The sequence below is a fragment of the Bubalus kerabau genome, chromosome 13 (genome assembly GCF_029407905.1).
Source record: "Bubalus kerabau isolate K-KA32 ecotype Philippines breed swamp buffalo chromosome 13, PCC_UOA_SB_1v2, whole genome shotgun sequence".
In the NCBI taxonomy this organism is placed as follows: domain Eukaryota; kingdom Metazoa; phylum Chordata; class Mammalia; order Artiodactyla; family Bovidae; genus Bubalus; species Bubalus kerabau.
In genome coordinates this window covers 62,176,758-62,190,013 of record NC_073636.1, presented here as the reverse complement: position 1 = coordinate 62,190,013, position 13,256 = coordinate 62,176,758, and the positions used below count along the sequence as shown (strand labels likewise).

The following is a 13,256-nucleotide window of genomic DNA, read 5'->3' as shown; positions in this document are numbered from 1 at the left end:
ATCTGCATTTCAAACAATTCTTTAGGAGAGTCTTATCACACTGAAATTTGAGACCCACCAATGTAGTGGAAGGAAGGCCAAGCTTGGAGTCTGAATACTTGGCTTTGGATCCCAGTTCTTCCACTGACTGCTGTGTGACCTTGAGTAAGGCTCTTGCCCTCTCTGAGCCTCATTCTTGCCACCACCACTCCCCCCCGCCCCCCGCCGCCCCTTTATAATCGGAGGCACTTGCTTCTCAGGCTTGGCCTGAGGTCCTGTGGGACAGGGATTTGAAAGGCTCTTTGAAATTTCTGAAAACACATGTTTCTTGTCTAATCTGACTCAAAACCAGGCTCTGAGAGCAGAAGTGGCTTGCCTGGCCCCACATTAACTTAGAACAGCTGATCCCCAGCAAAGACACTTCCTCAACTCACTGCTGAAACCCCTGGAACCTGGAACCTGAAACCAGCTCCCTGTCCCCTTGGTTTCTGTAGGCACTGCGTGGAAGGGAAACAACAAAGTTCAGCTTACTTGGCCTGTCTGCTTCCCATGGTCACTGTGCTGGCCACAGAGGCCTCAGAGACTCCTCCTGAACTCTCAGAACACTGCCTGAGCAGCCTGTGGAGTGGGCGGGAGGTGGTTTCCTAGGGGCTTTTAGGCTCAAGCAGTGACTTCTGAGGGCTGGAGGCAAGGAGCCCTGGAGTTTAGTCCCACCTCTGCCACAAACTCGCTGTGTAACCTTAGGCAAGGCCCTTTCTCTGGGCCTCAGTTTCCCCAAATATGAGATGAGATGTCAGGTGATTAATTCTCCGAAAGGGACAGCTATAGTTCTTTCTTGTGTAGCAGCTGCTCCTCCTCCTTCTGACAATATCTCCTCAATTTTCTTTGGGAACCACCCCTCTCCCATTCTCAATTCCTGGACTGTGGCAGAGCTGACTTCAACCTCTGGCTGTAGGGATGGGTCTGTGACAACGTCTGGCCAATCAGACTTGCAGTAATAGAAGCAGAGATGGGCATGTGACTCAGTTCTGGCCAATGAGAATCACCCCTTTGGCTGGAAAATGGGTGTTGTAAAGCAGAGCCTAGTAATGAAGAAATACAGATTCTTCAACTCTGCATAAAGCAGATATGCTCATGGACTTTCCAATATCCTTCTTTTTCTGCTTGAGCCAGTCTGAGTTGGATTTCTGTGCCTTTGAACCTCAAAGAGCCCTGCTGAGTGCAAAGGAAATTCTTACAAAGGATTGCAATTCATACTCAGGTGTAAATGGCTTACGGCAAAGATTGCCTTAATAGGAAGTTTTGATAGAAGAAGGTAAAGAGGGTACTAGACCCATTAGAGTGTGTGTGTGTGTGGGGGGGGGGGGGGTGTGGAGTATGGAGCTGGTGGCACTGAAGTCATGCCTAGAAAGTGCCTGACATGGATTAGGCTGTCCATATACATGAACCCATTTGTCAGATGGGGAAATGGAGGCCCACAGCAGAGAGGATTCCTAGGTGGTCAGTGGCAGGTAGAGCAAGAACCCAGCTCTCCTGCCTCCCATTCTCCACTGGGTCAGGCTCAGAGGCTACAGCAGGGAAAGTGGGAGGAGAGGGGATGAGTAACCCAAACAGGAAGTTTAGGAAAGCAGATCACCAGGGGCCCAGGGCTCAAGATTGTCCATTTAGAGGAACTTTCCCTTCTCAGAATAGCTCAGCCATGGAGGCAGGGGACAAACCTTCCACTGTCAGGGACCAAGTCCCTGAAGAGTTTTCAGGAACACATAGCTCCCTCTCTTCGGGTTCCTTGACTCTTCTGAATGAACCAGCCAAACCTCCAAGTGACTGCTATCCATGATGGACATTTAGGGGTCACCTCTGACTCTCCATCTCTTCCCTTTTCCAACTGTCAGCTTCTTTCTGATCAAGAGCTCAAAACTTTGATTTTGCAAATACCCAGAGGGGGTGGTCATGCCCTGGTTTACACAACAGCAAGTGATCGAGCAACATAGGAAAGAGGAAGTCAGGTCTTTGGTCATTTGCCTGACTCAGCCAGAAGGTTGACTCTGAGATGTATGTGTTCCAACCACTTGCTCCAAACAAGTAGTAAATTTTTAGCGTGTTCAGTGTTATCTCTGGGTCACCTGATCAACTCCAGAACTCAAGGGCACTTGTAAGCCTCCTTAGAATACTTCTATCTTTAAGGTAGGCAGAGGGCAGGGAAGTTTGGAAAAATATAGGGTCCTGAGGATCCTCTGGAGGAGGGCATGGAAACCCACTCCAGTACTTTTGCCTGGAGAATTCCATGGAGAGTGGAGCCTGGTGGGCTACAGCTGGTGGGATTGCAAAGAGTTGGACATGACTGAGCAACTAACACTTGAAACCAGAAAGAGCTGGTTTGAATGCCCTTTCTGCTTCTTACAGATAAGTGAGCTTTTTAAAATGTAAGTCAGATCACATCCCTCTGCTCAGAATATCCCGGGGCTGCCATCTCGCTTGGAGTAAGAGTCCAAGTCCCCTCTGGCAAGGTTGGCAAGGCTCCATGACCTGGGGTCCCCTCAACCTCACAGTCCCGTCTCCTCCAGCCCTCCCTTGATTTTTCAGCCACACTAGCCTCTTGCTATTCCTCAACTCACCAACCATGTTTCTACCTCAGGGCCATTGCACAGGCTGCTTTCTGGAACATTCATCACCCAGAAAGCCTCTTTCTTTTCACCCAGGTCTTCTTGCAGATCTCACTTTCTCAGCAGGGGCTTCTCTTATCACCCTGGCTAAGATAGGAGCACTGTCTCCAACTCCTATCACTTTCTGGCCCCTTCCCAGCTATATTCTTCATGGCTTTAGCCACCGCCTAATATGGATGCTCATCCACAAGGATGAGCCTCTCAGATTTCCAAACGCAGAGAGCAGAATTGACCAGTGGCCCCAGCTGTCATACTGTGAAGAACATCACTGTTGCCTTGGGCTGCTCCCACCCAGTGACTGACAGTGGCAGAGGTACCAAGGCAGGACCATGCCAGGGGGACCTCTGATGGAACCTCCTTGACAGCCTTGCCAACCTTCCTTAGAACTCCCCTGCAGTTTAAGACATTTCTACCTTCCTTTCCTTGCTTCTTCCCTTCCTTCCTCTCTCCTTCTTTCATTTGGAGTCAGACATGCCTTGCTAGGTATTCATGTGAGAGCTGGACCATAAAGAAGGCAAGCCCCGAAGAATTTATGCTTTTGAACTGTGGTGTTGGAGAAGACTCCTGAGAATCCCTCGGACAGCAAGGAGATCAAACCAGTCAATCCTAAAGAAAATCAACACTGAATATTCATTGGAAGGACTGATGCTGAAGCTGAAGCTCCAATACTTTGGCCACCTGATGCGAAGAACTGACTCATTGGAAAAGACCCTGATGCTGGGAAAGATTGAAGGCAAAAGGAGAAGGGGACAACAGAGGATGAGATGGTTGGATGGCATCACTGACTCAATGGACATGACTTTGATCAAGCTCCAGGTGATAGTGAAGGACAGGGAAGCCTGGCGTGCTGCAGTCCATGGGGTCACAAAGAGTCAGACACGACCGAGTGACTGAACAACAGTGCCTTACTATCTTATCTGATGCCTCTCGTAACCTCTCCTAGCTGCTTCTACAGGCATTCCCCTTAATCAGTTTCTGAGAGTCACCTTCTCCAAGGATGTGACTAACTGAATGAAATGCCCTTAGCTGCCAGGGTGCCCTAGATTTCTCCTTTTAAACAATAGTCACAAATGTGTGTTTAAACTGAGAAGGACTGTCCATGTTTGTTTATCTTTGCTTGGAGACGAACAAAGTCTTTCCTTGATTGGAACTGAGTGAAGGTGACCCCCTTCCAAAAGGACGTGGTGGCCAGTTTGCCCAAGGGACAATTTTTCACTTCAACCTCCCACCGTGCTCCAAGGTCAGCTGCCCCTAAATCTGACCCCCTCAAATGGAAACTTCAAAGTTTCTATCGTGTGCTCTGACCCTTTTACACTTTCTTTTTTATTGTTGACAGAGCCAGTTCTTTTCTGTTTTGGAGGGTATGCATTTTTGTTTTTAAAATTACCTTTCATCACCTAGTAAGACACTACATTGTCCTTGTTAAAAATGAAAACAATAAAGCTAAATCTAAGGCACCTTTGGAATAAGGCCGGTAAGATACCCTTTCCAGGTCCTCCATGGCCACCCCTCCATTCACCACCCCCTCCCAGGTAGCCTTTTCTTGTACATTTGCATATTATATTAAAGCAGATATGTCAGTGCCCCGCCCCTTGGTCAGCTGTTCACCCTTCTGAACACTCGCTGGACGTCCAACTGCCAGGACCTGCATCTCTTCATCTAGGAGATTTCTCTGTGGTCCTTGGCACCTGCTCTGCCCATGAGCCTGGCAAGTGGAAGTGCTAGAGGATTGTCAGCCGCGGGAGCCGATCTCATCCCCATCAGCTGTGACTGACAGGATCAGGCAGATAAGTATCCCAGTTCCTCTGCCTCTTGAGCTGGCTTGGCGGCTCCCAGCACTCCCAGTAGAACTGAGCTCCAGGAGCTGACAATGGGATTGACTTGATCACATCTTTATTGTCTGCTGACCTGGGTTCGATCCCTGGGTTGGGAAGATCCCCTGGAGAAGGGAAAGGCTACCCACTCCAGTATTCTGGCCTGGAGAATTCCATGGCCATAACACACTGTGTTATGTGTTAACATAAAAGGAATACTGTTTTGCATGAACTGTGAGGCAGTAGTCATCTTATCCTTATTTTTTAGATGAGGAAATTGAGACTCAGGGAGTGAAAGAATTTGGTGCGTCACAACTTGTATGAAGCAATGTTGGCACTCAAACTCAGGCCTCCCATGCTCTGTCTGCATGCATGTGTGTTAAGTAACTTCGGTCGTGACAGACTCTTTGCAACACTATAGGACTGTAGCCCACCAGGCTCCTCTGTCCATAGGATTCTCCAGGCAAGAATACTGGAGTGGGTGGCCATTTCCTTCTCCGGTGCTCTGTCTATGGTTCTTCATTTTTCTGGCAGAGTTGAGGGAGGGTCTTCTATTCTCTTGGCTGTACTAAGTCTCCTGGACCAAAGGATTTCATGGTGATGGTGGGAGCTCAGGTAGGTGTCGTAGGTCAGGATGAGGACTGTCACAAGGCCCAGTGCAGGGCAGGGCCACCCAGAGGGTGCAGCCTGTGTGGCCACAGCCATTGGCCAAGAACAGGACACATTTTACATTCAAGCAAGGGTTTCTTCTCTGTCATTACCCATGCCTCTGGAATTACACACTACAACTCCCAGTCCTGGGGTGGAGGAAACTGGAGAAATGGCATGGGGCATCAAAGTGCTGTGGTGGGGGTGGCTTAGAAAGACAGGCTAAGAGATTGTACCATTAACTTACTCTGTAACTTTGGGAAAGTTACTTACCCCCTCTGGGCCTGACATTTCTTTTCTATAAAAAGGGAGACCTTGTCATGATTTTAGGACTGGGTTTGAAAACTCAGATAAGCTATAGGGGCCCACAGGGCTATCCACATGGGGCAGGTAGTCCAGGCAAGGGTGCTGCAAACTGGACAGTTCGGGGGCAGTCTACAGGGCAACCCCACTCAGCATCACCCACATGAGTGAAGAGCAGCAGAGCACAGGAGACCAAGGTTCCAGTCCCAGCTCTTTTAGTTGTTTAAGAGAAGACAGAAATTCACATTACTATGAGCTCTCTTGACTTTAAATATTAGCGCATATTTAAGAAGAATCATTGTGTGAGGCCAGAGAAGGCAAGGGCACCCCACTCCAATATTCTTGCCTGGAAAATCTAATGGATGGAGGAGCCTGGTAGGCTGCAGTCCATGGGGTCGTTACAAGTCGCACACGTCTGAGCAACTTCACGTTCACTTTTCACTTTCATGAATTGGAGAAGGAAATGGCAACCCACTCCAGTGTTCTTGCCTGGAGAATCCCAGGGACGGGGGAGCCTGGTGGGCTGCCATCTATGGGGTTGCACAGAGTTGGACACGACTGAAGTGACTTAGCAACAGCTTTGTGTGAGGCCAACTGAAACAAACATATTTGCTGAAATATCTCAGGCAAAGGAGGGGACGGAGTGTTCAACACCCCTCAATTCTGTATTTTTGAGGCCCTACTATGTCTCATTCCTACAAATGGAATGAAAAAGTAGGAAGTCAAGAAACACCTGGAATAACAGGCAAATTTGGCCTTGGAATACGGAATGAAGCAGGGCAAAGGCTAATAGAGTTTTGTCAAGAGAATGCACTTGTCATAGCAAACACCCTCTTCCAACAACACAAGAAAAGACTCTACACGTGGACATCACCAGATGGTCAACACCGAAATCAGATCGATCATATTCTTTGCAGCCAAAGATGAAGAAGCTCTATACAGTCAACAAAACAAGACCAGGAGCTGACTGTGGCTCAGATCATGAACTCCTTATTGCCAAATTCAAATTTAAATTGAAGAAAGTAGGGAACACCACTAGACCATTCAGGTATGACCTAAATCAAATCCCTTATGATTATACAGTGGAAGTGAGAAATAGATTTAAGGGCCTAGATCTGATAGATAGAGTGCCTGATGAACTATGGACTGAGGTTCATGACATTGTACAGGAGACAGGGATCAAGACCATCCCCATGGGAAAGAAATGCAAAAAAGCAAAATGGCTGTCTGAGGAGGCCTTACAAATAGCTGTGAAAAGAAGAGAAGTGAAAAGCAAAGGAGAAAAGGAAAGATATAAGCATTTGAATGCAGAGTTCCAAAGAATAGCCAGGAGAGATAAGAAAGCCTTCCTCAGTGATCAATGCAAAGAAATAGAGGAAAACAACAGAATGGGAAAGACTAGAAATCTCTTCAAGAAAATTAGAGATACCAAGGGAACATTTCATACAAAGATGGGCTCAATAAAGGACAGAAATGGTATGGACTTAACAGAAGCAGAAGATATTAAGAAGAGGTGGCAAGAATACACAGAAGAACTGTACAAAAAAGATCTTCGCGACCCAGATAATCACGATGGTGTGATCACTCACCTAGAGCCAGACATCCTGGAATGTGAAGTCAAGTGAGCCTTAGAAAGCATCACTACAAACAAAGCTAGTGAAGGTGATGGAATTCCAGTTGAGCTATTTCAAATCCTGAAAGTTGATGCTATGAAAGTGCTGCACTCAATATGCCAGCAAATTTGGAAAACTCAGCAGTGGCCACAGGACTGGAAAAGGTCAGTTTTCATTCCAGTCCCAAAGAAAGGCAATGCTAAAGAATGCTCAAACTACTGCACAATTGCACTCATCTCACACGCTAGTAAAGTAATGCTCAAAATTCTCCAAGCCAGGCTTCAGCAATACGTGAACTGTGAACTTCCAGATGTTCAAGTTTTAGGAAAGGCAGAGGAACCAGAGATCAAATTGCCAACATCCGCTGGATCATGGAAAAAGCAAGAGTTCCAGAAAAACATCTATTTCTGCTTTATTGACTATGCCAAAGCCTTTGACTGTGTGGATTACAATAAACTGTGGAAAATTCTGAAAGAGATGGGAATGCCAGACTGCCTGACCTGCCTCTTGAGAGACCTATATGCAGGTCAGGAAGCAACAGTTAGAACTGGACATGGAACAACAGACTGGTTCCAAATAGGAAAAGGAGTACGTCAAGGCTGTATATTGTCACCCTGCTTATTTAACTTATATGCAGATTACATCATGAGAAATGCTGGGCTGGAAGAAGCACAAGCTGGAATCAAGATTGCTAGGAGAAATATCAATAACCTCAGATACGCAGATGACACCATCCTTATGGCAGAAAGGGAAGAGGAACTCAAAAGCCTCTTGATGAAAGTGAAAGAGGAGAGTGAAAAAGTTGGCTTAAAGCTCAACATTCAGAAAACAGATCATGGCATCTGGTCCCATCACTTCATGGGAAATAGATGGGGAAACAGTGGAAATAGTGTCAGACTTTATTTTGGGGGGCTCCAAAGTCACTGCAGATGGTGATTGCAGCCATAAAATTAAAAGACACCTACTCCTTGGAAGGAAAGTTATGACCAACTTAGATAGCATATTGAAAAGCAGAGACATTACTTTGCCAACAAAGGTTCGTCTAGTCAAGGCTATGGTTTTTCCTGTGGTCATGTATGGATGTGAGAGTTGGACTGTGAAGAAAGCTGAGTGCCGAAGGATTGATGCTTTTGAACTGTGGTGTTGGAGAAGACTCTTGAGAGTCCCTTGGACTGCAAGGAGGTCCAACCAGTCCATCCTAAAGGAGACCAGTCCTGGGTGTTCATTGAAAGGACTGATGCTGAGGCTGAAACTCCAATACTTTGGCCACCTCATGCGAGGAGTTGACTCACTGGAAAAGATTCTGATGCTGGGAGGGATTGGGGGCAGGAGGAGAAGGGGACGACAGAGGATGAGATGGCTGATTGGCATCACCGACTCGATGGACATGAGTTTGGGTGAACTCCGGGGGTTGGTGATGGACAGGGAGGCCTGGTGTGCTGCAATTCATGAGGTCACAAAGAGTCAGACACGACTGAGCGACTGAACTGAACTGAACTATGTCTCAGGTGCCAGGGGTAAAGATACAGTAGTTTTGGAGACAGACATGTCTGTGCCCTCATGGGACTTACTTTCTAAAAGAGTTTAAAGTCCAAGCCCTGACCAGTCCTCTGAATGCAGACAACTCTCTCCTCACCCTCTGGGGTAAGAGGCCTCCAGAGAGCAGCCTTGTTGAGGTGAGATTGAGACTCATGCTTAATGAATGATGGTTTTAATAATAATTTTTGATAAGGAAAATAGCAAGTGTCGACCACAGGGTGGAGAAACTGGAACTCTTGTACATTGCTGGTAGGAATGTAAAGTACTGGAATATAATTTGGTGATTCTTCAAAAGTTAAACATGGAGTTACTATATGACCCAGAAATTCTACTCCTAAGTATATACCCAAGGGAACTGAAAACAGGTGCTCAAATACATGTACATGCATGCTCATAGCATTGCCATTCACAGTAGTCAAAAGGTGGAAACAACCTAAATTTCCATCTACAGATGAGTGGATAAACAAATCATAGAATATACATACAATGAAATACTATTCAGCCATAAAAGGAATTAAATGTGTTAGTATTTAATGTGGATGAACCTTGAAAGAAGCCAGTCACAAAAGGTCACATATTATGTAATTCCATTTATATGAAACATCTAGAATAAATTAATCCATTGATACAAAATGCAGGTTGGTGGCTGCCAAGGGCTGAGGGGTGGGAGGAAGAGGAATAACTGACCATGGTGTTTCCTTCTGGGGTGATGAAAATGTTTTAGAACTACACAGAGGTGCTGATCACACGACGCTGTGAACGTACTGAATGCCCCACTGCATTGTTCACTTAAAAATGGTTCATTTTATAACGTTATATGAATTTCACCTAAAAAAGTTTTAAAAATTGAAGACTATGGACTTCCTTGGCAGCCCAGTGGTTAAAACTTCACTTTCCAATGCAGGGGGTGCAGGTTTGGGAAGCTAAGATCCACATGCCTCACTGCCAAAAAACCAAAACACAAAACAGAAGCAATAGTGTAAGAAGTTTAATAAAGAATTTTAAAATGGCCCACATGAAAATATTTTTTAAAAATTGCAAGCTACCTAAAAGTGCTTTGCTAGCATGGTTAAAACAAATTATAGTGCCTCCAAACAGTGGACTATTACTCAGTCATTAAAAATTTGAGGATGTTTTAATGACATGGAAAAATGCTTGCAATGTAATACTAAGCAAATAAGTGGGATAAAAATTGTATATGCAGCATTTTATTAATTATGTTAAATAAAACATGCACAGAAAAGAAGACTATAAAAATAAACTAAAACATTTGCTACCCAAACATTTTTTTAAAGGATTCATGCTTCTGGGAATTTCCTGGCTATCTGTTGGTTAGGACTCTGTGCTTTCACTGTTGAGGGCCCAGGTTCAATACCTGGTTGGGGGACTAAAATTGCTCAAGCTGTGAGGGGAGGCAAAAAGAAAACCAAAAAAACTGAAAAGCGAAACAAAACAAAAAAAGATGCATGCTCCTATTGTTGGAGCATATACTAAATGTCAGGCGCAGTGAATAAGGCGGAGGAGAATCTTTGCCCTCCTGCAGCTGAGAACAGGTGACAGGGGCCCTGGATCTAGAGGGAGCTGGAAGGTCAGCAGAGCCGATTCTTTCTTCTCTCTTCTCTGCCCCAGACCCCCTGGCTGACATTTCCACGCCTCAGTCCTCCTCATACACAAAAGCTGCCCCTTGGGAGAGCCACTCAGCCTCTCGGTGTTTCCCCCTAGAAACACCTGTACATGAGCCCAAGACCACACGTCCAGGCTGGCCCCAGCAGTACTCTTTGTTGTCATGAAGCCCTGGATCAACCTGAATGTTCAACATCAGGGGGAATGAGAAGTAGGGCAGGATGGTACGCTCCTGGAATCCTCCACTTAGAATAAAGTAGAGCTCTGTATCTTATTCTGCCTAGATTCTGACAACTTAATGATAACAAGGCAGGGAAAATGAAACTGCCGCAGAATCTCACAGACAGCATTTATGTAGATCTTTAAAACACGAAAGACAATTTTATGTATTGTTTATGCACCCACATATATATGTAATGCATTTTTAAAGGCACAGACATGAAGAGCTATAATTCATGACAGAGATTGTCTCTGGAGAGGGAGAGAAACAAAACTAAGATGGATACTGGGTGGGGAGGCTTCAATGTTATCTGTTACTTTTAGTAATTTTATTTTTCAAAAAAACTGAAACAAATGTGACAAAATGCGAACATTTGTTAATTCTGGGTGCTGGGTTCCTGGGATATTTAGTATATTACTCTCTTCACTTTTCTGTATTTAACACCTCCCCCCACAAAAAAAGGATAGGGCAGAGAAAGCAGTGATGAGAACTGATATCTTTTGAGGCCTTTCTCTGTGCTGGCCAAAGTGGTTCTCAAAGTGTGGCCCTTGAACCAGCAGCAACAGCATCATCTGGGAATAAAAATTCTTTAGGTCCTGTGCCAGATCTATTGAATCACAAACTCTGGGGTCAAGACCCCAAAATCTGTGTTTCAACAAGCTTTCCAGGTGATTCTTACGTACTGTTTAAGTTTGAGAACCACCAGGCTAGACTGTAATAGCTATAGTGAAAGTGAAGTCGCTCAGTCGTGTCTGACCCTCAGCAACCCCATGGACTGCAGCCTTCCAGGCTCCTCCGTCCATGGTATTTTCCAGGCAAGAGTACTGGAGTGGGGTGCCATTGCCTTCTCCGTGTAATAGCTATGACCGTTGTTAATGGATATTAAGCAGTTAGACCTGTTAGGCAATAAGCAGTTAGACCTGTCAGTAACTCAATCTAATCTTCAAAGCAACCCTATGGGGACTTCCCTGGTGGTCCAATGGCTAAGACTCTGAGCTCCCGATGCATGGGGCATGGGTTTGATCCTTGGTCAGGGAACTAGATCCCACATGCTGCAACTAAGACCCAGCGCAGTCAAATAAATACATTTTTTAAAAAGATCCTCTGAAGTAGCCATTATTTCAAATATCCCCATTCTACAGTTGTGGAAACGGAGGCACAGAATGGCCACATCCTCTGCCCAAGGTCCAACAGGCAGGCTGGCCACCCAAAACCCCTTACTCAGCCACTGCACTAAACTGTCACTTGAGTGCATGCTCAGTCGCTTCAGTTGTGTCCAGCTCTGTGCGACCCAGTGGACTATAGCCTGCCAGGCTCCTCTGTCCATGTGATTCTCCAGGCAAAAATACTGGAGGGGGTTGCAATGCCCTCCTCCACCCTCCTCCAGGGATCTTCCTGATCCAGGGAGCAAACCCAGGTCTCATGTCTCCTGCACTGGCAGTCAGTTCTTTACCACTAGCGCCACCTGGGAGGCCCAAACTCACTTACATGACCTCTAATATACTCTATCTCATCACAGTCTTGGAAGACAGACCTAATAACCCTCTTTGACAGATGAGGAAATTGGAATTTAAAGAGGGAGAGTGAGTGACTTGTCCAAGGTCTCACAGGAGGAAAATGAGGGGCCAGGCATCCTGCTGTAGTCTGTCCAGGAGGTTTCAGGGTCCGACCTAGACCGCCTGGGGATCAGGGCGCAGCTGGGAGGAGGAGGGAACCCAGCGAGCGAACCGACCCAGCTGCAACCTTGCCTGGGTGTGGCTCGCGCTGTCACGCCTACGGCCAGCTGTCCCCTTCCCCACCATGGCTGCCAAGCCGCCGTGACCGTGACCGTCACCCAGCCCCATCAGTAACCGTAAGGGCTTTTCCCCTCTCGGGCTCCTTGAAGCTCCCCTCCTTTTTTTTGTCTCTTGCAGAAAAGGAACCTGGACGGCCCAGGGAAGTGGCGGCTCAGGCAGAAAGTCACCCTCCGCGTTCCCAGGTTTGCAGCCGGGTCATTCGGCTGTTCATGCAGACATCCTTCCCCGCGGGTCGGTCCCCGCATCCCGCCGCCTGTCCGCCGCTCCCCCGACGGTCCCTTTCCGCTGCGCCCCAGCCTACGCGGCTCACCACCCTGGGTGCCCTCAGCAGCCCGAAGACCCGACCGTCAGGCCGAGTTCGAGGGCCGGTGTCCCCTGACCCCCGGGGCCGAAGCACTCACCTGGGCGCCCGCTCCTCTTCCGGCGGGCAGCCCGGATCCTCGCAGCTCGAGCGCCCCCCCAGCTCGGTAGTCCCCGGGGTCCCGGGGCGCTCGAGAGCTAGGGGAAGATGGATTGACTTTCAAGAAGAGGCTGGGGATGCCCTCCGCGGGGCTTCGGTGCCGTGCGTCTTTAGGGGAGGGGGCCCTCTGGCGCTGGACTGTCCGCGTCCCCTTCCACTCGCCCCTAGGCCTCGGCGGTGCGTCCCCGCCGGAACCAGGGACTCGGTGGCGCCCACAGACCATCTGGGCGCCTTAGCCGCGCCCGGGGCGATGCTAACCCCGCCCCCAAGTGTCCTAAACCCGCCCCGGAGATTCTGACCCCACCCCAGGGACTCCAATCTCTGTCCCCACCTACCAAGATCCTAATCCCGCTGCCTAAGGATTTTTTTAAACACCGCCCATCCAAGGTTTCTAACTCTGCCTCTAAGAATCCTTACCTCGTCCCCGAAGGGCAACCCGCTCCCAAGAATTTTAACCAGTCCTTCCAAGGTCCTAATCCCCAAATAAACTAACACCTCCTCCAATGTATTCTAATCCCGCCTTCCAGTGCCCTAACCGTGTCCCAAACGATTCTAAACCCCACCCTCCCGAGAATCCCAGCACCCCATCTTCTCCTCC

At 47.5% G+C, this 13,256-nt stretch overlaps 1 protein-coding gene across 4 annotated transcripts in view; it reads right to left on the bottom strand.

Moving 5' to 3' along the window:
• The window catches only part of HCK (HCK proto-oncogene, Src family tyrosine kinase), a 46,948-nt gene extending 34,044 nt beyond the window's left edge, over positions 1-12,904 (bottom strand). For 2 of the 4 annotated variants that reach the window (XM_055544728.1, XM_055544727.1), the window contains exon 1: positions 12,600-12,737. Coding sequence is in view for 1 of the 4 variants with exons in the window: in XM_055544726.1 (XP_055400701.1) it covers positions 12,600-12,881 (282 nt within the window). In the remaining 3 variants the exon portion in view is untranslated. Of the gene's footprint in view, positions 1-12,599 lie in introns of all 4 variants that reach the window. The other 2 variants (XM_055544726.1, XM_055544729.1) reach the window with 2 other exon arrangements.
• Positions 12,905-13,256: the final 352 nt, after the last annotated feature.